General features: G+C 40.4%; 1 protein-coding gene across 1 annotated transcript in view; it reads right to left on the reverse strand.

The window, feature by feature from the left end:
* Window positions 1-26,629, reverse strand: part of LOC130517088 (carbonic anhydrase-related protein 10) — a 141,399-nt gene extending 114,770 nt beyond the window's left edge. Inside the window, exons 1-2 of the mRNA XM_057018746.1 lie at window positions 26,015-26,629; window positions 10,340-10,414 (exon numbers count right to left, since the gene is read on the reverse strand). Coding sequence (XP_056874726.1) covers window positions 10,340-10,414; window positions 26,015-26,096 — 157 coding nt within the window. The 5' untranslated portion in view covers window positions 26,097-26,629. The remainder of the gene's footprint in view (window positions 1-10,339; window positions 10,415-26,014) is intronic.
* Between the last annotated feature and the right edge of the window lie 1,369 nt (window positions 26,630-27,998).

Consider the following 27,998-nt stretch of genomic DNA (forward strand, 5'->3'; position numbering starts at 1 on the left):
AGTTCCCCATGCACACCTAACACGGTGTGGGCGAGTTGCCACCTGCCGCCCCTAAGGCGCCGGACAGATAGCCAGAATCTTCTTGGAGCCGACCGAAAGTCTTCCTCCATAGCCTCATCGAACTCCTCCCATGCCCGAGTTTTTGCCTCTGCGACTGTCGTGGCCGCAACCCGCTTAGCCAACCTGTACCGGTCAGCTGCTTCTGGAGACCCACAGACCAGCCATGACCTGTAGGCCTCTTTCTTCAGCTTGACGGCTCCCCTCACCTCTGGTGTCCACCATCGGGTACGGGGATTACCGCCACGACCAGCACCAGCGGCCTTGCAGCCACAGCTCGCGACAGCCACCTCGACAATGGCGGAGCGGAACATGGCCCATTCAGACTCAATGTCCCCTACCGCCCTCGGAACACGATCAAAGCTCTCCTCCGTGAACCATCACCTTATCGTGGTGGAGGAGTTTGCGTACCCTAATGAGCCTGGGAGCTATGCTGTCCGGGGCAGTCTCCCAAGGCAGATTGGTCCTTGGTGAAGGGTCAGACAAAGAATGGTTCAAGACCCAACATGGAACATGTAAAAGGGAAGCCGCGTACCCAGCCCGGAGGGTTACCCACCCTGGAGCCAGGCCTGGGGCTGGGGCTCGATGGCGAGCGCCTGGTGGCTGGGCCTACGTCCATGGGGCCCGGCCAGGCCCAGCCCAAACCAGCTATGTGGACACTCCCGTCTCCAGTGGACCCACCACCCGCAGGAGGAGCATGAAGGGTTATTGGAGTTTTAACTGGAAGAGGAGTCTTTTATTTTTCAATGCTGAGTCCTAATTTTACATGTGTCCGTTTTAACATGATAGAAAATGATGGCAACACCGCATCATCTCTGTAGTGAGATGAATTTCCTTGAGGCAAACTACTATAGTCTTGCCACACTCCCTTTTTATTCCCTTCTTAAACTGCCCAAATTTTATGGTAGAGGATTTTTAGTGCCCTAAAGACCCTAAGAGCCATGTTGTCAGGGGCAGTTTGCCTGCAATGGGGGTCTCTAGGAACAGGCAAAAAAAACCCAGTACAAACCAGTACAAACACTAAAAAAGAATAAGATGATCTATTTTTAAAAAACCTGTTCTGAAATTCTTTTAGAGAATTATTAGTCAAAACACCAAGGAAATCCTTAGTTTCTGTACAATCACACAAACTAATTAAAATCTCTTCTTTCCCCCTAATTGTGATCTAGTTTGATTTTCATTTATACACCCATTTTGAACTTTTTGAGCTAACTAAGATATAGGACTCTCAGTCAGATTTGGCCACATTGGGGTTTTACTGGCCCACTGGCTCTACTTTCTGATTTATGATGAAGATAAATTATGACAGAGTTCAGATAATACTTTATGGCTTTTAAAATAAATCAATGTATTAATAAAAGAATGATATAACAATACCATAACAGCTTTATGATGACAAAGCAGATGTTTTCTTGACCAACTTTTGGCTACATAATTGCCTTATGCTTATTAAAGAGAACACTAATTAGCAGTGCCTCAGCATATGTGGATCTGTAGATGAGCTAATACATTTCTATAGCAGATTCATCTTCATCCATCTTTCATCTAACTTCTGTTAATTACTTCTAATTCTAAATTAGGGTCCTAAGGTGCTGGAACCCATTACAGTCGTCATCCAATAAGAGGCAGGAGTACACTTTGAACAGTTCATCTCTCACACAGTTGCCGAATGACATATGCGCATGTTTAAGGACTGTGGAACAACAACAACAAAAACGGGAACAACACACAAAACTCCACTATCAAAGAGTGAGAGGAATTCAAGTTGTAGTGTCCTGTTCACCGCTTGTAAACTGGGGTGGTTCACAGTCGAGTCCAGTGAAAATATAATATTTAAAAACATGCTGAAGCTCCTCAAGGCCTCCTTTTGTGCCACTGCACTGAAAGTGAAAGGGAGGGGGGTGGCTGTAAGCCTGAATGTAACTATGGCCCCAAGGGAAATGCAGGTAACTCTGCTGCTGCCTGACTGGAACTTAAGTAGAAAGAAAACAACATTACACTTCATATAATTGTAAAAAAGTCATGGCAACTGAGTTTTCATGGTGCTGTCCAAATATAGTACTCACGCTGAAACACAATGGACTTTATTTTTAGGCAAAGACCACATTTTACTTTAATTAACTCGAATGTGTTCATGTGCCATAAATAAGGTTAAAAAAATGGAATTTATTAATATTTCTTTCCTTTGGCACTACATTTTACTTATTTAATTAATGAACAAGACAGAAGATAGTTTTAACTTACTAGACTGCACATATATTACCCCTACATTCAGAATCTATATAGTGAAAATATTGAAATGGTGAGTGTTTGCACTAAACTCAATTTCTATTGTGCCACAGAGAAAGACTTGATTTCCCTACTGGCACTGTTTAATTCAAGGGTCCAACAGCTCTGAGATTGTGAGCATTATGTATTCATAGGTCATGATATGATAAATTATAAACCACGCACTGCTAATTACATATGATGGAATTAAATTACATTAAGTTCACACAATGCTAGTCATATTAACTGTGACTAAATATATGATTTGTGGTGAACATGCAATTTTAGTATAAAACAGTTACTTTTGGGCTATAATGAGGGCAATAGTTTATTTATAATATCAAATAAATCATTTTTCGATGCACTGTGTTACCTGGAGATAATATAGAGCCAACGTGCTATAATGAGGCCAACTGATATTACAGGGGGGAAACATCCATTTGTTTTTTTTCATTTGTTTCACTGCCAAGTCTTTCATCTCTGCCTCATTGAGCACTTCATTATTTTAGAAGACTATTTTGCATCATAGATTAAAAGAAATGAAATGCTTGTTTTACCCTGTGGAGTCTGGCACATGAAAAATTTGTTTGGGGGCATCATTTGCTGGTAAATAAGCAACATTTTTCACTGTACACTACTAAGGGTGTAACTGTATACTAATAGCGGTACACATGTCGATTATAGTCACATAATACTACTACAATTGATATTCAAAATTTTTCATCAAAGTATGAAATTTGGTACAAATCTAAAGTTCTTTAAATATGAATTTCCAGCTTAAGTGATCAAGTGCCCTTAAAAACTTATTTCTGCTCATGAAAGCACCCCTGTGATTCCTTTTGACTCTCCTTATCTTCTGCAGTGACACCCTGACATCCTCCACCTGCAGCTTCCATCTTCATTATGGGGAGGACACCCGTCCACTTAGAGCTTGACAGGAGATGTCACCCTGCAGTATGTCCTGCCTGTGCCTCAGAATCTGCCCCTGGCTGGATGCTCTCCCAACACCACAGCAGATGTCAGGGATGCATCTTGACCAGACACTCAAACACTAATCTGCTCCTTCCATGTTGTGAAATGTGGAGCTGTACAGGAGTCCTGTCAGATGTCCCGGCAATATTGAAAATGTGAAAAATATGTTAGTGGAGTTGCTGTTGAAATGTCTGTTATTGATTCCTTATAGTTGGATCTATAGATTTATATTTGTTAACAGTTGATTTTTACCAATGCAGAGATGAATGTTATTAACAATGTGGAAAAAAGGGGGTACCACAAAAAATACCACAGCAAAAATCCTTTTTCCTTTCAGGAAATGGCTTTGGATTCTTAAAGATTTTACGCCATATTTGGCTTTTCATCATTATCTTTAAGATTTTTTTTTAGGATATTTTACATTATAGATAATTTAGGATTATTTATATTTAGGATATTATAGAAATCTACAGATGATCTCATTAAAAATAGATTAAATGAAAAATGAACTATGACAATAAGAATAATATTAGTGCAGTTAAATAATAGTATTGTGAAGCTGCCTCCTGTTGTGTCTGTACTGATCAGTTGCCATGTGCTTATCTAAGGACATGAGCTGCCCCTGAGGACTGAAACAGCAGAACAAGTATGATTATATGCTGTGCATACTAGGAAGTGGAAATATGATTGCCACATAGGCCATCAAGCCAAGCTTTTACTGTTTTGCTATGATCCAAATAGTAGATCACTGATCTCTTTTGATCATTTTGAAAAATACCCTCTTATGACAGATAATTTCCTTGAGATCCTGGCCTCTGGTTAAGTCTTGACTATCAGTCTTGACTATAACATGAACACACACACATATACCTACAGGGTCTGTCGGTCTGTCTGTCTGTCTGTCCGTCCGTACGTCCCTCCCTCCCTCCGTCCGTCCGTCCCTCCCTCCGTCCATCCCTCCCTCCCTCCCTCATCCATCTATTGTATTGCATTTCCAATTGAAAAAGTAAGTAATATTATTTTTACATTTTATCCCAGGAAATCTCTATTCTTTTCAAAGGAGTTTTTTTTTTTAATTGGTCTTTTATCACCCTGACGTATAGGCACCATTATATTATATATATGTTAGATACATTAGATACATTGCATTGCTGACAAATGCTTAGTTATTATCTGTGTCCTTCTAATATTAAAGTGATAACCAACTAAAGTTTGGTTCCACTGTGTTCTTTGGATGCTGGGAAGACACAAACAGAAGATCTAATCAATGGGCCAGACCAACACAGGCAGACACTAGTGGCAGGAGTGACAGGTCAAGATAGAATCACATTAAAACATAAACACAAGTTGCACACAGAACTCAATAATTAAACAATAGCAAAATAAACACCCACACACATCCTTGTACTGTCTTTGTGAGGACTTTCATAAATATAATGCATTACCCAGCTCCTAACACAAGCCACCCCGTCTAACTCCCTGACCTTGACCCCAATTCAAAGCCAGTTCCAGCCTCAACCTTAAAACAATGTCTTATACCTTAAACAGTCCTTTAAATTTGTGAGGACCAGCCAAAATGTCCAAAATTCTCCAAAATGCTCTCACTGTGCTAGAAGAATGCAGATTTTGCTCCTTAGTATGTAGCAAGTACAAGAACACACACACATACACAGATAGACATCTGGTCTTAACAATTTCTTGACATATTTGACAAATTAGAACATAATTGATTAGAAAGCCAAACAGAGTTTGGGCAGTCAACTGCCAAACTCCAAGGGGTGTCAGGTGGTACAGCATGCATTGCAGCATTGGCTGTATTGGAACAAAAGTGTATGCTAACAAAGGAGGAATAGAATTTTGTTGTTTGTACCTCTGTGTATGTCTGAAAAGACAATTGTACTCCACATTTCTAAATTAAGGGTCTGGCTTTAGTGTGGAGGGTAATAAGCAGGCAGTAGGGCAGCCAAGTATGTTTGACAACCATTGATTTGAGTCTGTCTGAAGGTATTTGAGTGTCCTTCCACACTAGTCATGTTTTCAGGCACTTGCTCCTTCTGCCAGATTCGTGAAGTGTTTTATGTGAACAGTTTCTCTGCAATGATTGTGAAATTGGGAATGCAGAGCGGAAGGACACGGCTTAAGATCGCTCTCTCCATAGCTCTCTAACCATAGCTTTGGCACTTAGCTTTAGCATTCTGATGCCATTACTTTGTAGATCAAAGTGCTACAGATGTATATCTCTGTTGTGACAGATGCTGGCCATCAGTGGAATATGCACTGTGGCGTTGCAAATTGCTGATTTGGATGACTGCTTGGATCTTCTAGATCATTCTAAATGTTTGAACAGCCTAAGATCCAGTCATTTTTTTCAAACCTTTGTTGACAATGCTTGACCTGTTCTACAGTGAAATTTTGCCAAAACACTCAACTACTTTATCAAAACTATTTCTCATGAGTAGAAACTTCTATTTACATACATTTGTATGGGACAAGTGGAACATTGAGCAGACTCAAATCAAAAACTACATGACTCAAAGAACAATAATCTCAGAAAATAATTGGTCTTTAATCTAACTTTAAGCTAACTCCAACGCTCTGTTTTGCGCAACGTGAAGCCGACTCCAGCGACCATAGTCAAGTGCATTCCGGGGGCCAGAGCGGGCGACATAGAAGCAAATTTATGGCTGCTGGCGAGACGTAATCGTAAATTTGGTAAAGTTATTATTCACGTCGGAGCCAACGACACTCGGCTTCGTCAGTCGGAGGTCACTATAATTAACTTGGAGTCGGTGTGTAACTACGCAAAAACGATGTGGGACTCCGTAGCATTCTCTGGTCCCCTCCCCAATCTCACCAGCGATGAGATGTTTAGCCGCATGTCATCGCTTTGTTGCTGGCTGTCACGGTGGTGCCCCGAAAACCAGGTAGCCTTTATAGACAATTGGAGCACTTTTTGGGGAAAACCTGGTCTGATTAGGAGAGACGGTGTCCATCCCACATGAGATGGTGCTTCTCTCATTTCTAGTAATTTGGCTAATTTTATTAGACCCAAAGTGACCTGACAATCCACGGTCCAGACCAGGATGCAGAGCTGTAGTCTTACACACCTCTCTGCTGCTTCCTTAGAACCCTCATCTGCCAACAATAACATATTTAACACTATAGAGGTAGTCTCTGTTCCACGGTTAAAAGTTCACCGAGCACAGAGCAGGGGAGCGGTCAATCACCAAAATCTTATTAAAATTAATACTTAAGCACAAGTTGGAGAAACTAATATCACAATTAAGTGTGGACTGTTAAATATTAGATCTCTTTTGTGTAAATCCCTGTTAGTACACGACCTGATAGCGGATCATCACATTGATTTATTTTGTCTTACTGAGACCTGGCTTCACGAGGAGGAGTATGTTAGCTTAAATGAATCTACTCCTCCTACCCATCTTAATTATCATATTCCTCGTGTTACTGGTCGAGGAGGGGAAGTGGCAGCAATATATCACTCCAAGTTATTAATTAATCCCAGACAAAAAACATGGCTTCAGTTCATTTGAAAGCCTGACTCTTGGCATCACCCATCTGAACTGGAAGGCAGAAAAGCCACTTCTGTTTGTAGTTGTATATCAGCCCCCTGCTGGTCCACATTCAGAGTTCCTGTCGGAGTTCTCTGATTTCTTATCTGACTTGGTCCTTAGAACGGACAAAGTCATTATCATTGGAGACTTTAATATCCATATAGACGTTATAAATGACAGCTTTAGAAATGGCTTCATTTCATTACTTGAGTCAGTTGGTTTCCTCCAGCAGATAAACCAATCAACTCATAGCTTCAATCACACCCTAGATTTAGTTCTGACTTATGGTGTTGAGGTAGAACATGTGTCAGTGTTCCCTCAGAACCCAGTCCTGTCAGACCATTCTTTGATCACTTTTACATTTATGATTAAGGATTCTTCTATGCTCAGAACAAAGTCTTACTACAGCAGATGTCTTTCAGATAATGCTGTAGCTAAGTTTAAGGAAGTGATCCCTGTGCTGATCCCAGGACCACCGTGTGTTTTCCCAGGGATCAATCATTGTAATCTTAGCCCTGCTGAGGTTGACTCTGTTGCTGAAGGTGCAGCAACCTCACTGAGAATCACGCTTGATTCTGTTGCCCCCCTGAAAAAGAAAATAGTAAATCAGAGGAGGTGTGCCCCCGGTATAATTCACATATCAGGACCCTCAAGCAGAAAGTGCGAAGACTGGAAAGGAAGTGGCACTCTTGTAAAATAGACAGCTATCATGTAGCCTGAAAAGACTGTCTATTAGTTTACAAAAAGGCCCTTCGCAAGGATAGAACAGCTTATTTTTCTTCTTTAATTGAGGAAAATAAGAGCAACCCCAGGTTTCTTTTCAGCACTGTGGCCAAATTAACTAAGAGTCACAGTGTTTTAGATCCACGTATCCCTTCTTCCCTTAGTGGTGAAGACTTCATGAGCTTCTTCACTGATAAAGTTCTAGCTATCAGAGAGAAAGCCAACCAGACCATCCCAACAACTGGACCATCACCAGATGTGCTGACTGTGGGAACATACAGGGTCTCCAACGAGCCCTTAAACTCCTTCAGCCCTACATATTTTTCTGAGGCGTCATCGCTAATTCAGAAATCCAAGACCACCACGTGTCTTTTAAATCCCATCCCAACACACCTGTTGAAGGATGTTTTACCAATGATAGGCAGTTCTATCCTGGACCAGATCACTTGTTCTTTAGTGACAGGTTATGTAGCCCGGTCCTACAAGGTGGCAGTGATTAAGCCATTGGTTAAAAAAACCATCACTGGATCCTGATGTCTTCGCAAATTACAGGCCAATATCCAACCTTCCTTTTATCTCTAAAATTCTTGAGAAGGTTGTGGTGACTCAGTTACTGGAATCAGTTACCTGCAGAAAAACAGCCGGTTTGAGATGTTTCAGTCAGGCTTTAGAGCTCACCACAGCACAGAAACAGCACTTCTTAAAGTCACTAATGATCTTCTCATAGCTTCCGATCATGGACTAGTCTCTATGCTGGTTCTGCTGGACCTCAGTGCTGCTTTTGATACAGTTGATCACAGCATCCTGTTACAGAGACTGGAACATGTGATTGGGATTAAAGGGACAGCAATAGACTGGTTTAGATCATATTTATCTGATAGATACCAGTTTGCTTATGTCCATGGTGCAGTAGGGTTAGCCATGGAGTTCCTCAAGGTTCTGTACTTGGACCAATCCTCTTCACCTTGTACATGCTTCCCTTAGGGAACATTATTCAGCAGCATGGGATAAATTTTCATTGTTATGCTGATGACACTCAGCTCTATTTATCCATGAAACCCGAGGAGACAGAGAAGTTAGTGAAGCTCCAGACCTGTCTTAAAGACATAAAGTCCTGGATGTCTTCAAATTTCCTCCTCCTTAACCCAGGAAAAACTGAGGTCATGGTGTTTGGTCCTGAACCTCTCAGGGATAGATAAGATCACATGATCACTCTAGATGGTATCTCATTAACATCTAGTCTCTCTGTGAGGAATCTAGGAGTAACTTTTGATTAAAATCTCTCCTTCAACTCACACATTAAATTAGTCTCTAGAAGTGCCTTTTTTCACTTGAGGAACATCACAAAGATCAGGAAGCTGCTGACGCGGCATGATGCTGAAAAGTTAGTCCATGCATTTGTTACTTCCAGGCTGGACTACTGTAATTCTTTATTATCAGGGTGTCCAAACAACTCTTTAAGAAGCCCCCAGTTGATCCAAAATGCTGCAGCCAGAGTTCTGACAGGTATTGACAAAAGAGATCACATAACTCCTGTAATGGCGTCGCTTCATTGGCTGCCCGTTAAAGTTAGAATAATTTTTCAAACCCTTCTTTTGACCTACAAGATCCTCAGAGGGTAGCTCCATTCTACCTGGAGGAGCTAGTGATACCTTATCAGCCCAATAGACCGCTCCACTCTCAGAATGCTGGTCTACTTGTGGTTCCCAGAGTTTCTAGGAGTAGAATGGGGGGCCGAGCATTTAGCTACCAGGCCCCCCTGCTATGGAACCAGCTCCCTGTCCAGGTACGGGAGGCTGACTCCATCGCCACTTTTAAGATCAGACTTAAAACCTACCTCTTTGAAAAAGCTTATTGTTACTAATTCTGTAGTTCCAGTTACTATCATAGACAGACAGATTATCATACTTAGGGGGTCGTCTAATCGTTAGGTCACATCTTAGCTATGCTGTTATAGGCCAAGGCTGCCGGGGTCCAGAAACATGATCACCTGACAGGCCTCTGTCACCCCACTGGGTCATGGTTTCCTCTCCTCTCCTCTCCTTTCCTCTCCTTTCCTCCTCCTCATCAAGCAGACTAGTTACGCAGATTCTTGTGTAGTTTTTCTGCTTCTCCCCCCCCCCCCCCCCCCCCCATTTATTTACAGGTATCTTCGGAGCTGCATGATGACCTCCGGCCCCGCTGAAGTGATTGTATATTGTATTTTTGTGTGTGTTTCTGTGCTCTGTGCCTCTCCTCTCCTCCTCTCCTCTCCTCTCCTCTCCTCTCCTCTCTCTCTCCTCTCCTCTCCTCTCCTCTTTCCCCTCCTCCTCCTTCTACTTCTCCTCTCCTCTCCTCTCCTCTACCTCCCCTTCACTCTACTTCTCCTCTCCTCCTCTCCTCTCCTCTCCTCTCCTCTCTCTCTCCTCTCCTCTCCTCTCCTCTCCTCTCCTACCTATTCTATCCTCTACCTGTCCTCCCCCTTCTCCTCTCTCTTTACCCAGCCGGCCATCAGCAGGAGGGTCCCCCTACATGAGCCTGGTCCTGCTCAAGGTTTCTTCCTGTTAAAGGGGAGTTTTTCCTTGCCACTGTTGCTTGTCTGGGGTCAGGCCCTGGGATTCTGGAAAGCGCCTTGAAACAATTTTGATTGTATAAGACGCTATATAAATAAAGATTGATTTGATTTGATTTGATTTAATGTTAAGACACACCAAAATGAAAAGACCACTGTTTGGGTAATCAAATACATTTTTAGGTTTGAAACTCACCTGGAACAAAGCTTCCCTGTACCACCTCCTTGTAGGCCCACCATCCTTCATGAATTTTGGGTAGATGTGGCTGCGCTGTGATGTAAAGAACAAAAACACCAACAGAAGTGTCAGTCATCTGAAAACAGACATATATATATATGTGTGTGTGTGTATGTATGTATGTTTGTATACACACATATATATACATACACACACACATATATACTGTATATATATACAAACACACATATACACACACATATACACACACACACACACATATATATATAAGGAGGCACCGCCCAAGCCCCTTATACAGTATATATAAGGGGCTTGGGCGCTGCTTCCAGACTTGGGTCCTCTACGATATATACACACACACATATATACATATATATATATATAATATATATATATATATATATATATATATATATATATATAGATATATATATATATATATATATATATATATATAATATACACACACTATATATATATATATACTGTATATTGCTGAGCAATTCAAATACAAGGGTGACGCCAGCGCTGTGTAGGTTTTTTCAACTTACAAGCATGAAAATTCACTGTACCATGCTTACAAAGTTCTAGTTTAAATCTCTGTGGCACAGTGACATTGTGGAGACCATACTACATTCTCAGTTTAAGTATTATAAAACTATCATTAAAAATATTGTTGTTTACACTTTAACATTCAGGTGAATTGAATTATCAAGAATGTGATTTATTGGTAATGCCTGGACTATGATTAAGGGTTTTCTGATTTATGACCCATATTTATATGCTTGAACACGTCAGGTGACTTGATTTGTATTAGATGCATTTTCCTTTACTGATCCATTATGCAGGATTAAATATTAAATATATGTTTAGTAAGACCTATAAGTGAAGTTATTTGTTACCATTTGGGGGGGTTCTTGTTCTTACAAAACACAATTTTCTCATCGAGCCCTGCCAAACACAACAAATTACCTTCTTCCTGAACGATGCAGTTTTGCAGAATATTATGTTAAGATAGATGTTTAACTGAAAATATGTTGCTTGCAAAAGCTTTTAGTCAGGTCACATGGAGCTGTAATGAAAACAGGGTTAGCGTTGCACACTGCTTTGATTGTCAGGTTTGCAGATGCTGATGTGAGAAGTCAGCACAATTCCATGTTGCTTGCCTGTGCATATGGCTTCCTTTCATCTGTGTCTTAATTTATATGTTACCTCCATCCAATCACTAAAGCTACTGTTCATAAAACTCAAGAGCAAGGAATGCTTCCTAAGTGAATATACTGCTGTCAAAAATTCCATTAAATGTTACACCCAGCTTCTTAGACTCATTTTATGGGATAACGATTTGTTATCAATAATATTTGCTCATGTGGATAAAGAGAGGTTAAGGATGAATGAGTTCATCATATATACTTTATTTTGTCAGTGCTATACATGTTGAGAACTGCTGCAGTTCCAATGGGGAAACCACTGATGTTCATTTGATTCTACTCGATTCCTATAAAATAGTGTGTGTAAATCAACGTCTGGCTCAATTACGAATCCAATCATCAACCCACTCATGTAGCCCATGGAGGAAAAGCTCTAACACCTGCAGTGACCAATACACCTTCGAGCCATAAATGCCAAACCACCTGCTGACCTTAAGATATGTGTGTGGGTGTATGTGTGTGTGTGTGAGAGAGAGACAGCGAGAGAGAGAGCACTCGTAGGATTCATTCTATAAGTAATAAGTTCTGCTATAAAAAATACCATAAATTAGATTGTAGGCCTGTGGACATGATCCTCTTACACGCTACTGATAGCAATACAAACACAGCTGTTGAGTTCTCTCAGATTTATTTACACTGTGCCCATGTGCACTGTGTGAAAGCCAGTATTAACAGAGCTGCTGCCCCTGATATAAAAATTAAACTTCTATTTGGACAGACAATTTTCCTTGTGACATTTTTAAAAAGGTAATAAAGATGTTATCATCATCAGACAGACATGGGAAAACCGGGCTGTATATGCTGCAGTTACAACTTCATAATCTTTGAGGGAAAATTGTTAATTGAATGTGAATTGTTAAACAGCCAAAAATGAACCCTGATCAACTTTATAACTAGATTTACATGGAATAAAATGTACTTTAATATGCATTAATGACAGGTTATACGGTGTTCTTTTTGTTTCTTCTAGTGTTTAAAAGAGGCTGTAAAACCATTTCCTGCTTTCACCACAAAGGGGGGTTGATGCTGGATGGTTGCAGGAATATAGTTAATGGATATGCATTTTGAATTTTATTAGCTTCCAGGTTCTTTAATAGCCAGAATGAGAGCAGTGCGATAAAGGTATGAGAGCTAAAATGTGAATTAAATAAAGGGTGCATTAGAAGATAAGTGAATGATGTAAAAAGAATTGCCAAGTATTTTCAGACCAGTTAGGTTTGTTTATTGTGATCCTTTCTGTGAGAATTGAATGGATACAAATATGACAATGAAAGAAGAATAACCATCATGCACTGCATATAGGTTCCACATATATACTGTAGCTACAACTTGTTTTTTTGTTTTTTTTAATGATATCAGGACTCTTTATATATGTAGGTCTGTGTAATTGTGTTTCTGAATTTCATTGCCATTCTTGTCATGACCTTAAACATAAACTGTAACCATTTCTAATCCATTATTTTTTAAATAATACATTTTAAATCAGCTCAGATTCCTTGTAAATATTACAGAACTGATTCTTTGACCAAATATTCTATTGGTGGGCTGTTTTAAGAAAAAAACATTAATTAATTTATATTAATGGTACTAAGAATGAAATGAAAATGTGTTTATGAAATTAGTAGTCATCAGTTCATTCCTGCCTGATTTGATTACATTTGTTTGAGCTTATTTAGGCAGCAGAAAAAAAGATTAAAATAACAAATCATGTCCCTCTGTTAATCTAGATTTTAAGTGTGAGTCAGTATAATTTATCTTGTGGATATGCTTTGTTGTATATGGGACATTTTGACCATATTTCAAAAAGCACATTTGTGATGTAAGACTCAGATGATTGACGAGAAGATTTATCTCGCAGTCTCGGCTCTAATTCATCTAAAAGGTGTTCTGTCAGGTTGGAATTGGCGCTCTGTACAGGTCAGTCAAGTTCTTTCACAACAAACTCCCTCATCTATGTCTTTATGGACCTTGCTTTGTGCACTGGTGCAGTCATGTTGGGACAGGACACTGTTACCAGCCCATAAATTTAGGAGCATGAAATTGTCCAAAATGCCTCGGTACCCTTAAGCACGAAGAGCTCTTTTCAATGGAACTAAGGGGCGGAACCGTTATTCTTGGCACAATGCAGTACAACAAGTACTGGTCTCCTGGCATCTGCCACCCAGACTCGTCCATGGGATTAACAGATAGAGAACCATGATTTGTCACTCCACAGAACACAACTCCACTGCTATGAAGTCCAGTGGCGACGTTCTCTTAACAACTGCATTTGGCGCTTCACATTGGACTTGGGGATGTATGGCTTGGATGCAGCCACTCGGCCATAGAAACCCAAAACTCCCACACTGTTCATAAGGTAATCTGCAGGCCACATGAAATTTGAAGAGCTGTAGCTATTGGGTCTGCGGAATCTTGGCAAACTCTGTGCACTATGCACCTCAGCATTCGCTGACCCCTCTCTGTGATTTTACGTGGTCTACCCACTGGTGCATGAGTTGTGGTCATTCCGAAGAACATCTACTTTGATATATTTTCCGACTGGAATATTTAGTAGCGAGGGAACTTGAACATTGGAGCTGGTGACATCCTATCAAGATGGAATTCATTTAGCTCCTTGGATCGATCGGTCTGTCTGTCTGTCTGTCTGTCTGTCTGTCTGTCTGTCTGTCTGTCTGTCTGTCTGTCTGTCTGTCGGTCTGTCGGTCGGTCGGTCTGTCTATTAGAACCACTTCTCTCTGTCTCTCCTCTCCAAGGTGTGTGTGTGTGTGTGTGTGTGTATGTGTATGTGTGTGTGGGTGGGTGGTTGGGAGAGGGTGGGGTGGGGTGGGGGGTTGTGTGTGTGTGTGCACTTTGACTTTCATACTTCACATTTGCTCATCAGATAAACTTTCTTCGTAATTGTTTAAATAAATTCATCAAATGTGTTTATTTAGTTAGATATGTCATCACGGTGACACATAGAAAATAACAGCAGATAAAATAATTAGTGGCCAATATTCACATTCATGATTGCACAGTGATTATTTTATGACTTCAGGGGAGTCAGACTCCTTCAGTACAAAGAAACTGATAGCTCAGCTCTCTGTACATTTTTAAAAGGTAAAGGACAATTAATGCAACAGGCACCAGAGCAACCAACACGGCCTGAAATAAATGCTCGAATTGAAACTGTAGACATATTGAGCTCACACTGGCTGGTTGAATTGGTATTAACAACAATACAATTTTATTGAGACAAAGGTGGAAAGTTGCTGAACATTGGTGCATATGATGCTAATCCAATAACCTATTTTAAATAGCCTATTACCAGAGCAGAATCGCCCATATTCAGTTATTAAACTGATAACGACGAACAGTTTCTGTTGTTATGTGGTGTTTATTGGTCTGTAACTTCTTGTTAGCAATATAGAGCGCATTCTGTTTAAGAAGGATCTATTAACCTAAACACAACTGTGACAGCCTTGTTTATCCGTTTGCTTCTCCTTTCAGCGCCCTTCTATTAGAACATGACAGCAGTGGGCCGTCCAAAGCAGGGTGTGGTTTCACGTGGTAAAAGGCCACCTGTCATTGCTAACAACCTGGTCTACTTTGGTTTTATATTATAATTGATGCGAAACACATGGTTTTCTTTTCAGGGAGATTAAGTTAAATAAACAGTAAATGTCTTACCGTTATTCTTCCCTTTTGAGTCACAATTGTAAACACAACACTTTAATCATACTATCGTATTTGGGTTTTTGAATATTTAAAGGTTACAGGTTTGTAAGCTAGTTAGATATGTGTTATGCAAATTCAACTGGTGTCCATTAATTAAAAATGGCAACTTTTTACTATCATTGTTCCTTACCTTTACTAATATTGGTTGTATGAGCAGGTGTTATTGGTCCTCAGCTGAAAGATTCTGCATTTCAAGTCAATGTGTAGGTATAATGACTGGACAGGATTGGTGATTTGAGCTACTGTAGCTTAAGATGGTAAAGTGAGGTAAAGATTAAGTGGAAGGACTAGGAAATAGTCCAGCAGTAATTTGGTAAAACACAAATGTGAAGATAGACAGAACAGAGTGATAAGAAAATATATTGTCAAAACAGGACAAGGAAAAATGAACCAGTTCAATCATTTGCCTTGTGCATCACCTGCTTTCTGTTGAAGACACGCAGTCCACAAATCGGTCACACAAACACACTCTGTTACTATTCCTGCTCCAGGACACACATCTGCACAGGATTATCAGATTAGCATCTGGAGATTTGGTTTCTGCAACAGGGTTTGTGTATGCAGAGTAAATTGGGGCATTTTGATTGTGTTCTGTAGAGCAAGCATAGATTTTTAGGTTTGTTGCTCGTCAGAAAAACAACCAAACAAAAAATAGACCTGCCATTGGAGGTAAAATGCCTCTATGCTTCACAACAACAAACATTCTCCTTCATGTGGTGCCTTTCTAAGGGAGTCTCCCGAACACTAAATTGTCATAATTAAAAATTCTGGCACAGATGATTGTTCTTTTGATAAAAGTGCTCAAGGATTGCGTGCACTAAGTGGACTATTAAGTGTCCTGCCATATGTGTAGCAACCATTCTAAATTCAAAGTCCAAAACCACCTATGTGATAATTACAGTGTTTAAATTAATCAGCTACATACTGAATGTCAAATACCCCCCCCCCCCCCCCCCCCCCACACACACACACACACACACACACACAACCCCGCCGTTCTTCCTGTGTATTTGATCAACTCTGAGTAAGTTTCTGAATAGGAGAACAGAATGACAATGAATAATTACAATTGCAATGGGTCATATTTGCTCCCTGTAGTAGTAAGGCCTAGTGCAAGGGTTTAATATTAATATCCAACCAAACTCTCAGCAAATGTCATGTACCACTGTGGTGTGCAATAAAATACCCATTGCTTAATGGCATATGTCTGCCTGGTGGCGTCACATGTTATTATCACGAATGCATCAAAGGGCCTTATCCCCTGATTTCAGCATCCTGCTTAAATTCCTAATCTCCCGGTGAGTCCATGTGTTTGCTTTGTTGTTCATCCCTGCTAGTCACATTTGATGATGAAACCAAGTTCAGCAGGAGAATGCTCATCTGCTCCTGGAAGCAGGTGGGTGCTGTTTTATTTTGTCTTTCAAGCAACACCACACCTTTTCAGTTACAAAAGCACAACTAGAGAGCCCATTTTAATGTCAGCCACACAGATGAGAGATAAAATGTCACTAGAGGGTAAAGAGGGGATGAAAAGAGAACTGCGCTCAGTGACTCCAAACGTTGCAGAACAATAGCTATTTTTGCTCAGATGAGATGCATGTTTGACAGCTATTTTATAAATTAGCACAGGGAATAGACTGGGAGTCATTATGTAGGAGCTTTCCTCTGGAGACTAGCAACAAAATCATTTTACTGCATTATAAAGAAACTGCATTACACTTTTAAATAGCTGCTAATTAAGTAATTCAGCTTCAATAGCTATTACTTCAGAAATTGCTCATAATTCCATAAAAAAATCAGTTGTATCAGCTTCACGACTTTCATTAGTGAGCAAATACTAATCAAACGTTTAAGTTTAGTAGATGAAGTCTTGATGATTTCTAAAACTTAACTGTTAATATTTGAGACACTATTGACAAACGTGAGGTTCGCAATCTCACCTTCATTAAGGAAGCACGTGTGCGTACTTAAATATTTTGATTAATTCAGCTTTCATTTTAATGCTAATCTTAATAAAGTAACATTTTCCCTGTTGAAAGGCAACAAAAGCCTTTTTACTGAGAGATCAGCTCAATAATGTAAATAAGAAAAGAATCACTCCTATGACTGACTCCTGTTTTATCACGAGGAAAGATGTCATCCCTCTTTTTTATTCCTCATACCTGAGATATTAAAACATGACTTGTGATTGCCAATTTTTGCTGCAAACAGGTTAAGGTCAATTTCAGCAGTGGAAAAAAGCCAGCTTCAATGGAAAAACAGCAGGAAAAACTACCGACATGGCACAGAATGTTAAATGTCATTGCATTTTCTTCTGTGTAAAGCAAGAAAAGTCTTTACTGCAGGAGGATGCAAGCAATAACAGAGATTTAAGTCAGAATCTTTAAAACATGCTCAAATATAACCTAATAAAAGAAATAAAGCATATAAATGTGAAACGTTCTTTTTAAACGCTGGCCCAGATGGAGGAAATCAATTTTCTTGCCTGATCCATCCATGGCCACCCCTTAGAGAACATTTTTGATTATTAGAGCATCAGTGCGGCAGGAAGGAGCCTATGTGATTTTATAGAGTTATGATCAAATCTCATGTTTATTCCCACTTCATGTATGAAAGTGCTTTTTCAGTGTGTAATTGAATACCGGTTGCTGTAGCTGACGACACCTTTTTGACACATGGTGGATTTAGTGATATTATCACCCCCGGCACTTTGATATGACAAATGCACATACATGAATGGGCACGTGTTGAAGTACCAAAAATGATTCAGGGATTTTTACCCATAGGGTCAATGTTGTATTGATTAACCCATACGCTAGACTCATATTCCCTTAAAGAAAACTCATGGGGGTCGTATCAAAGACTAAGTAGACACGTTTCTCTTTTTTTTTAAAAATGAAAAGATCCTGTGGGCCTTAAATACATCTGTTAAAAAATAATTAACATGAAAGACTTAAATAACTGAAATTTTCCTTTTTAAAAAAAAATTAGCTTCATTGTGAAATCTGGTCAGAAACTGTTTAATGCAAAATAAGCCTGAATATGAAAACTCTGGAACTGTTAAATGTGTTTAAAGTCACTGAAAATCAACATTTTTGGAATAAACTTTTTCCTTCACTTTTGTATACAGGTGCTATTATCATCTGTCATCATCACACTTAGGGCCTGGACAAGGACAAGCAAAGCCAGATGAGGTGGACTTTAAGCCGAGTAGTTACTAGTGAAAAGGCGCAAAAAGTGTCTGTTTTTGTCACCATGGCCTCTTATGGGTTGAGCTTGAAAGCTTTTCAAATAAATTGGATCAACAGATTAGATACACAGAACACAGAAATGAAGCTGACTGAGTATAGAGTTGACAGAACAGGAACTGGAAACCTCGAAGCCCTTGTCTCATCATCTGTTTCCCAAGAAATAGAACTTTATCAAGATATGTGTTTCCATATTTTTTTAGGTGTGTGTCATAAAGATCGGACCCTTCCTATGTGATACTGTTGCATTAAAGGGTAAGTATAAGCATCTGGGATTTTTAGATTGCTTTTTTCTAAACCTAGAAAAGATTTTTCAGGCCTTATATTAAATTTTTAGATTATACTCGTTCTGGCCATGTGGAATGGTGTGTTGATAAATGTCTGGTCTACTATCAAGACCTGATATTGGGCATTTGGATTTCTTCACACATCATATTCCAAATAGTAACAGTTGAACCATCCATCCATCCATCCATCCTCTACCGCTTATCCGGGGTCGGGTCGCGGGGGCAGCAGCCTAAGAAGAGAAGCCCAGACTTCCCTCTCCCCAGCTACCTCTTCCAGCTCATCCGGAGGGATCCCCAGGCCAGGCCAGTTGAGAGACATAGTCTCTCCAACGTGTCCTGGGTCTTCCCGGGGGTCTCCTAATGGAGGGACATGCCCTGAACACCTCATCAGGGAGGTGTCCAGGGGGCATCCTAACTAGATGCCCAAGCCACCTCATCTGACTCCTCTCAACGCGGAGGAGCAGAGGCTCCGGATGGCAGAGCTTCTCACCCTATCTCTAAGGGAGAGCCCAGCCACCCTAAGGAGGAAGCTCATTTCGGCCGCTTGTACCCGTGATCTTGTTCTTTCGGTCATTACCCAAAGCTCATGATCATAGGTGAGGGTAGGAACGAAGATCGACCAGTAAATTGAGAGCTTCGCCTTTCGGCTCAGCTCTCTCTTCACCACTACGGACCGGCGCGGCATCCGCAGTAATGCGGACTCTGCACCGGTCCTCGGACTTGGAGGTGCTGATTTTCATCCCAGCCGCTTCAAATGCGGCGGCGAACCGATCCAGTGATAGTTGGAGGTCACGGACCGATGACGCCAACAGGACCACATCATCCGCAAAAAGCAGAGACCCGATCCTGAGGTCACCAAACCGGATCCCCTCAACACCATGACTGCACCTAGAAATTCTGTCCATAAAAATTATGAACAGAATCAGTGACAAAGGGCAGCCCTGGCAGAGACCAACCCTCACCGGAAACGAGTTCGACTTACTGCCAGCAATCCGGACCAAACTCTGACACCGATCATACAAGGAGCGGACGGCCCGTATCAGCGGCCCGACACCCCATACTCTCAGAGGACCCCCCACAGGACCCCCCGAGGAACACGGTCGAATGCCTTCTCCAAGTCCACAAAACACATGTGGACTGGTTGGGCAAACTCCCATGCACCCTCGAGGACCCTGCTGAGGGTGTAGAGCTGGTCCAATGTTCCACACCCAGGACGAAAACCACATTGCTCCTCCTGAATCCGAGGTTCGACTATCCGGCGGACCCTCCTCTCCAGTACTGCTGAATAGACCTTACCAGGGAGGCTGAGGAGTGTGATCCCCCTATAGTTGGAACACACCCTCCAGTCCCCCTTCTTAAAAAGAGTTTAACCTGCAGGAGTAATTTAGGTTTAAAAGTCTTCAGGGGTTTAGCCGACAGAAATATTGAAATATTGCAGCTAGGTAATCACATGAATGCAACCCAGATATAAGGGAGGTTGAGCTTTAATATAGAAGAGGTTTATTTTCATTCATTCTATAAAGTGGATATAAAAACTGACACGCTACTATTAAATTACCTTGATTTTTTAAATGTCAAATAACGAGACCAATTATAATCACTTCAGATGATTTTTACCACTTTTATTGTCTATAATATGAACAATTTAATGGAAAAACAAACTAAATTTTTTTTGGGAAATAATATTAACTATACTGTGGTTGATGTTTCTTTAGTTGGAGCTTATAGCATGCAAACATACAAACCCAGCTAATTCTTGCAACCATGTTTCACAGAAGCATGTGTAATAATATCTTGTGGGCTGATAAAACCAATGAACATTCCATCCGTATTTCCAAGACATGATTTCTCTTCATCTCATTTTTAAAAAAAATCATATTTTAACAGCAATTTATAACCTTTTTGTATCACCTGTATGTGGACCTATGGACATTAGAAAATGAAATGATGATGCCAGAGCCAGGAACATTATGTCCCTCTATGCCTGCAGCAAGAGAAAATAAAAACAACTTTAACAAACCAGAACTGACACACACCAACAGTATGTTGGCGTTGAGGAGCGAGAGGTGGAGAGCATGTATGAGATCGACCCTACCTGAAAACCAGCGGGGTGAGACACTGCCCATGATTTAAATCTATAGCCGGGACCAGCAGATAAATGTCACGATAAGTGAGAGAGGTGATAAACTGAAGGACCTGCAGCTTTAACAGCTGAACTCTGACTTCTGAAGATTTTACATTTCTGCCTCCAACGCAACAGCTGAGGTAAGATGATTGTGAAACTGTAAAGTAACCAAGTACAAATGTGAAAGTCTGACACTTTTTGGAAAATCCTCAGGTACCGTAATTTCCGGACTATAAGCTACTACTTTTTTCCTACACTTTAAACACTGCGGCTTATTCTACGGTGTGTCTTATTTATGTTTTTTTCGTGGCGCACTATCACAACTATTGTGAATCAGTCATTTTTACTAACCCTCATCAACATGGAAAATACTATAAGAAAAGCATATGATGCGGCTTTTAAGTTAAAAGCGATCACTCTCGCGGTTGAAGAAGGAAATCGAGCTGCCGTGTGTAATCTTGGCATACATTACGGTAATCAATGGCGAGAAGGTGGAGACACCCGCCTGAAAAACTGAGGTGGGCCATCGGGGAGTTTTAGATTGCTCATTGTTTGAGTAAAAAAGCATAAACAACGTAATTTGTGTGTAGCTGATACAAACGTATATTTCAAAGTAGTTGCATTACAGACACATTAGAAAAAAAAGCATTTACCGGTAGAATATATTTGTTTATGTTGCTAAGCGGATTAAATTAAAAGAAAAGTAAAAAAATCCTGACGTGATAAAAATTGGATTTAAGGTCTCTGTATAAACATACAAGTGAAAAGAGTGGCTGTTGTTTCTTACCTGTCTGTTTGTCACTCGTCACTGACTCGTCTCTTACGGTAATAAAAACGTATACCGGTATTGAATGTTTTCGATCTAATTTTTCATATTACTACGTGGGATACCTGCGGCTTAAAATCCGGTGCAGTTTATATAAGTACAAAATTGATTTTCTTTCTAAAATTAGATTATGCGGTTTATAATCAGGTGCGCTCTATTGTACGGAAATTACGGTAACTGTAATGGAGCTGTAATATTTGATGCTTTTATGAATTTTTTCTAGTTTTAATTCATGTACCCGCGACCCTCAGTGGAGGAATAAGCGGTAGAAAGTGAGTGAGTGAGTAATTCATGTACTTCAGCATATTCTAACACTTTTAATACTTTAATACAGTTTCTTGATCTATATTTAAACATTGACTTCATACTCCTTCATACTAAATGCTATCTATGAAAGAATACAGACCTTGGAAAGTGATGATAATGTAAAAACTACATAAAACCAACAGCTGGTGGTTGTAGATAGATGCTGGTTTTGAGATGGGGAGTGTATTTCAAAATCCATTAATCACATAGTGCTGAAGTGGCAATGACAGGCAGAGAAAATGATGAGATTTCTGTTGGCAGGGTAAATGGATGACCAACTTAACAGGGTGTTTATGTAAATGAGTATGGGTGTATAAATTGTATATTCTGTTAGCAACTTCAGGCAGTCTGTTTGACGTACGATTACTGTAATTTCCGGACTATAAGCCACTACTTTTTTCCTACACTTTAAACACTGCGGCTTATTCCAAGTTGTGGCTTATTTATGTTTTTTTTCGTGGCGCACTATCACAACTATTGTTAATCAGTCATTTTTACTAACCCTTATCAATGTGGAAAATACTATAAGAAAAACATATGATGCGGCTTTTAAGTTAAAAGGGATCACTCTGGCGGTTGAAGAAGGAAATCGAGCTGCCGCGCATAATCTTGGCATACATTACGGTAATCAATGGCGAGAAGGTGGAGACGGCAGCATAAAGAACTGATCCAAAGCAAAAAGACGACAAAAGCTTTTAGACGTAAACATCGCAGGTGGCCCGAGTTTGAAAACGTTCTGGAAGACTGGGTCAACACACAGAGAGCAAGCGGCCGCGGTGTTTCTGCTGTAAAAATCAGACGGAAGGCAAAAGCAATCGACACCGTGATGAAAATAGAAGATTTTAGAGGTGGGCCATCGGGGAGTTTTAGATTGTTCATTGTTTGAGTAAAAAAGCATAAGTAACATAATTTGTGTATATTTTTGTGTAAATGTATATTTCAAGGTAGCTGCATTACAGACACCGTTAGAAAAAAAGTATTTACCGGTATAATATATTTGTTTATGTTGCTAAGCGGATTAAATTAAAAGTAAAAAAATCCTGACGTGATAAAATTTGAATTTAAGGTCTCTGTACAAACATACAAGTGAAAAGAGTGGCTGTTGTTTCTTACCTGTCTGTTTGTCACTCGTCTGTGACGGTCTCTTACGGTAATAAAAACATATACCGGTACTGAATGTTTTCGATCTAATTTTTCATATTACTACGTGGGATACCTGCGGCTTAAAATCCGGTGCAGCTTGTATAAATACAAAATTGATTTTCTTTCTAAAATTAGATTATGCGGCTTATAATCAGGTGCGCTCTATAGTCCGGAAATTACGGTATTCGAAGTTCAAGTGAACCCACACTTCTGAACGAACCTCCAGTTTTGGAAGGAAAAAAAAGACCTGCCTTTTAGAGCTAGTGAAGCTCTCATGTGTCACGGAGGCACCCACCCTCTTTCTGCTTTGCGCACAATCTTCCCTTTGTCTCTGAAAGATGGCGTGCATGGCAGGAGGGGCACTGATGCTACTCTGTGAGATATTGTGTGAGAGTTCCCTGATTTTCTGATATGTATGTTGTTACCCTTCCATTTCCTCAAGATGAATCTCTACTTCCTCTACTGCAGGTTGTCTTCTCCTCTTCCTTTTCTTCAAGATGAATCTCTAGGTCCCCTATTCCCGGTTGTCTTCTTCTGTGCTTTGAGCAGGTATTCTGTGGCCTTCTGCTCGGTTGCCATTGGCTCAAGACTCTTCACCTCTCATTAATGTCACTGTACAGGACTGAAGCATGGAAAGCTAAATATAATTAAATCTCTACATGTATGCATCTGTACTTCACATGCTCCATTACATTATCATCTTAAAAAAATAATATAAAAGAACAAAATCTGAAGCTGCAGTTAGAGTTATTTCTGTGGGGTTAACTGACTGCAAGCATGTCAATTTTGTCTGACAGCAGTGTCACCATGTCAAACTTGACAATGACAGCTTTAAAGTAATGAGTGCTGCTCCTCCTTAGAAATTTGCCTCAGGGTGCTGTCAGCGTACCCACAGAGGCATACGCGTGTTCACTGTCAGTGGAGCCGGGCCAAGCTTTGCCGCTTAATTACATCACAGATTATAGCCTCAAATCTAAGAAGACACTGAATCTGCAAACCAGGCTCATCTGTTCCAAGATAATAGTCAGCGTTAGATTTTGATGGCATTTTCATTTTTCCTGGAGATTTATGGAGTTTGATCTAACATGCTCTAACAACTCTTCTATTAAACATGTTTTTATTTGTTAAAACATTAATGGCCACTACTTAATCGAATTAACAACTCTGACATTGCACTTTAATTATATAACACACAGCTTGTTTTATGTGGTATTTCTTAGAACCATAGGCATCCGAGTATTTGACAAGGGAGCATATTGATGACTGTTTGAATATGAATGTGGAAAATTTCTCTTTCTACTAAAAATTAAAGAAAAGAATAAAGAAATAAAGAGGAGAAGGGATAAGAGTAGATATACTTGTATAATCACAGAAAGATAAAAGAGAAAGAGGCAAATAATACAGTGACTGGTGTGTGGTCCTGCTAATGGTGAAGTTGTCCTAAAGAGCCAATGGAGAAATTGATCTCCATCCAAATAAATGTTATGTTCAAGAGTTACGTTGTATGTCAAAATAACTAGTATCTTGGTCTCACTTTGTGTAGTCTAGCATTTTCTTTGAAATTGTACAGGTGAAGAGGTCAATATTTGCTGCTCCACTACCTCAGTGGGTTCTTAAAAGCTTCAGGAAAAATGAAGCAGCCTATAAAAGGACCCCAGTTCAACCTTCTTCTGTTCTGAATTAAACACAGAGAAGGTCAGGGTTAGTACGAAAAAACTGAGGCCTCCTGGGAATCAGATGGAAACCAATCAATACATATGACAATGTTGTTGAATGCTGCAATGATGTGCCTCACAATATCATGGAAAATATCACTATATGGTTGTTTATTCTCTCTCTCTCTCTCTCTCTCTCTCCCTCAAACACACACACACACACACACACTCACACCTCCTCCATGACCTTGACTTTAGTAAACCCCTCATATATACTGTATAAAGTGCCTACCATAAAGACAGCAACATATGGCAAGTCTTTAATTTAGTTTAATCCAGTTGTGTTTAATAACGCATTTTTGTTAAGAGAATATTAAATGTATTTGTGATTGAAAATTTGGTTAACTGTGGGCAGAGGAGAAAAAAAAACAAGCAATTAAAACATTTAGGTCCAATAAAATGGCCACAGTTCAAGCGTTCCAAACTGACCACATCGATTGTGCTCAATCCAATTAAAGACCGAGGGCGTGTCGGAGAGCGTGGGTTGGGATAGTCACGTTGAAAAGAGTTGAAATGAATTTAAGGTAAATTAAAATGTGAGATGAGAAAAATCTAACTTTAGGACCGCAACCATCAATATGGGAGTGGTTCTAGGACACAACTTTAAAGCAAATCGCAGAAATAGCGTTACTGCCCTGCAAAGATGTGTGTTAGTGGGTGACCGAACGCATTCACCCATTGAAAAGAGACGTCCGCTGGAGCATATCTGCTGGCGCAGCGCACATAACTGTCGGTGCGCACAAATGCTTCACCTGAAAACAACTCCGGGTACATTTTTGCTTCATCTTTTTTTAAAATTTTTGTATATAGACTACAATAGCTGCCACAGTTACTTCGCTGAGAGTTGCGCTTTTTGGTGAGCGCTTCGTTTCGTTTAAAGCACGCTCTTTCACAAACTGCTGCGTTCCTGGTACAGCAACTGCAACAGTAAGTACTCACTACGTGTTCTTGTGAATGAATCACCACCGTCCTTCCCACAGAAACGTAGACCACTTCCAGAATTTCCACAAAAAGGGGATACATTTAATTTTCACACAAACAAATAAATAAAAATTCGGTTACCCAAATAACCCCAGATCACGCCCATTACTCACCTGATATGCTCACAATAAAATTAGCATGAAGAAAGATCAGTAAATCCCAAAATATATCCATCCTCTGTTCCTCTGTTTTCATTCCACGCACATTACGACTTTAAAGGTAAAATGAATAAGAAACGGAATTATCAATTGCTCTTGTCCTGTCCTCTTCGACTGGATCCCGCTGAACACTTTCCACCAGGTATTTTCCACGCCAGACACATCGCAGGTGATCAAAGCCTTGTGGATTAATGTTCCGGGTCCCCAACACTAAATGAAACAATTCCAAAAATGGTTTCAAAAAAAGAATCAACAACCGAAGCAGCTCAACAAAACAGCAGTGCAGTTCACTGTGTTATCCCAGTGCGGTCTGAGCCGTGTTCTGTACATCCATCCATCCGGCGCAGTTTCAGTGAGTGGATAACCCGCTCGCACCATCAGTCATTCATGATCTTGTCACTAAAATCGTGGATAGAGAGAGAAAGAGAGAAACAAGCACTAGAGGATGCATGCGCGTTTAACTGCGGCGACACATGTGGTGAGGTCCGACTCCTACTTAAAGATACCTCACAACTCAGGAACTCGCCAGGTGGCGAACCTCCCAATCGTGAATTCTCATAATAACGAAGGACTAGCGTTAAGCGTAGCGAAATAAAAGCACGACTTCCGGTCAGGGATGCAACAAATAAAAGCTGTTTTTTCTTTAGCGGAAATGCATGCAAAGATAACCGGAAGACGGCATTCGGAAATTAAATGTTATTTATTGGAGTTTTCTCAATGAATGACGCAAGGCATCTGTATAAATAAATGCAAAATATGTTGGATGGTATTTGCCAACATTTTCTTTACAATATTTGCATAGTCTTTCTTTCAAGCAGACTAGGTATGCTGATTCCTGTATAGTTTTTCTGCCCCCCCCCCCCTTCCTATTCATTTACAGGTATCGCCACCTTCGGAGCTGCATGATGACCTCCGGCCCCCGCTGACCCGTTGTATAGTGTGTTTTTGTGTGTGTTTCTGTGCTCTGTGCCTCTCCTCTCCTCTCCTCTCCTCTCCTCTCCTCTCCTCTCCTCTCCTCTCCTCTCCTCTCCTCTCCTCTCCTCTCTCTTTACCCAGCCGGCCATCAGCAGGAGGGTCCCCCTACATGAGCTTGGTCCTGCTCTAGGTTTCTTCCTGTTAAAGGGGTGTTTTTCCTTGCCACTGTTGCTTGTCTGGGGTTAGGCCCTGGGATTCTGGAAAGCGTCTTGAAACAATTTTGATTGTATAAGACGCTATATAAATAAAGATTGATTTGATTTTGATTTTATTTGGTTTTTTTGGTGAGGTTTTTATATTTTTGCTGTTTTCTTATGTCTCCCCCCCTCCCAAAAAAGGCTATTCGTTTACACCAGCATAATGATTTGCTAATAATAGTTTTCTACAATTAATTAAATCCTTACTTATTTTCGATTAGCCCAGAAAGTATCAGCCATGGAGGCTTTGGACTTTATAAAGTTTTTAATTTTAAACTTTATAAAGATAACTTTATAAAATTATTATTAAAGTAGTGTGGTAAATGGACAAATGCCAGACACAGTGCACTGAGTGGACATGCTAAAACTGTTGACAATTGGTCTAAAGATTTCTGAGTTTGAAATGGTTTTGACCTTTTATCATTTCAGGAACCAGTCTGATTGACCTGGGCTTTCAAGGATCACATCCCAGACATAGTCTACTGTAAATCAGATGGCCCACACTGACCTACACTCAGAGAGCCTTGTATTGGCATTTGGATGGATGGTTACTCTGGCCCTGCTGATTTGCCTCCAAAGAGTATTACAATGCTCAGCAGCACCAGTTGTAGTGAGGTCTACATGCCCCGTCTGTCACAGTTGTCCTGCCACAGAATCTGTGGCCTGGACTGCAGGTCTTCTGGAAGCCCGCATTTTTGTGGGTGGTTTCGGAGGGAAGACTATATATTCTCATCACCACACTTCTGCAGGTGATAGAGCGACAGAGG

Source organism: Takifugu flavidus, chromosome 1 (genome assembly GCF_003711565.1).
Source record: "Takifugu flavidus isolate HTHZ2018 chromosome 1, ASM371156v2, whole genome shotgun sequence".
Classification (NCBI taxonomy): Eukaryota; Metazoa; Chordata; class Actinopteri; order Tetraodontiformes; family Tetraodontidae; genus Takifugu; species Takifugu flavidus.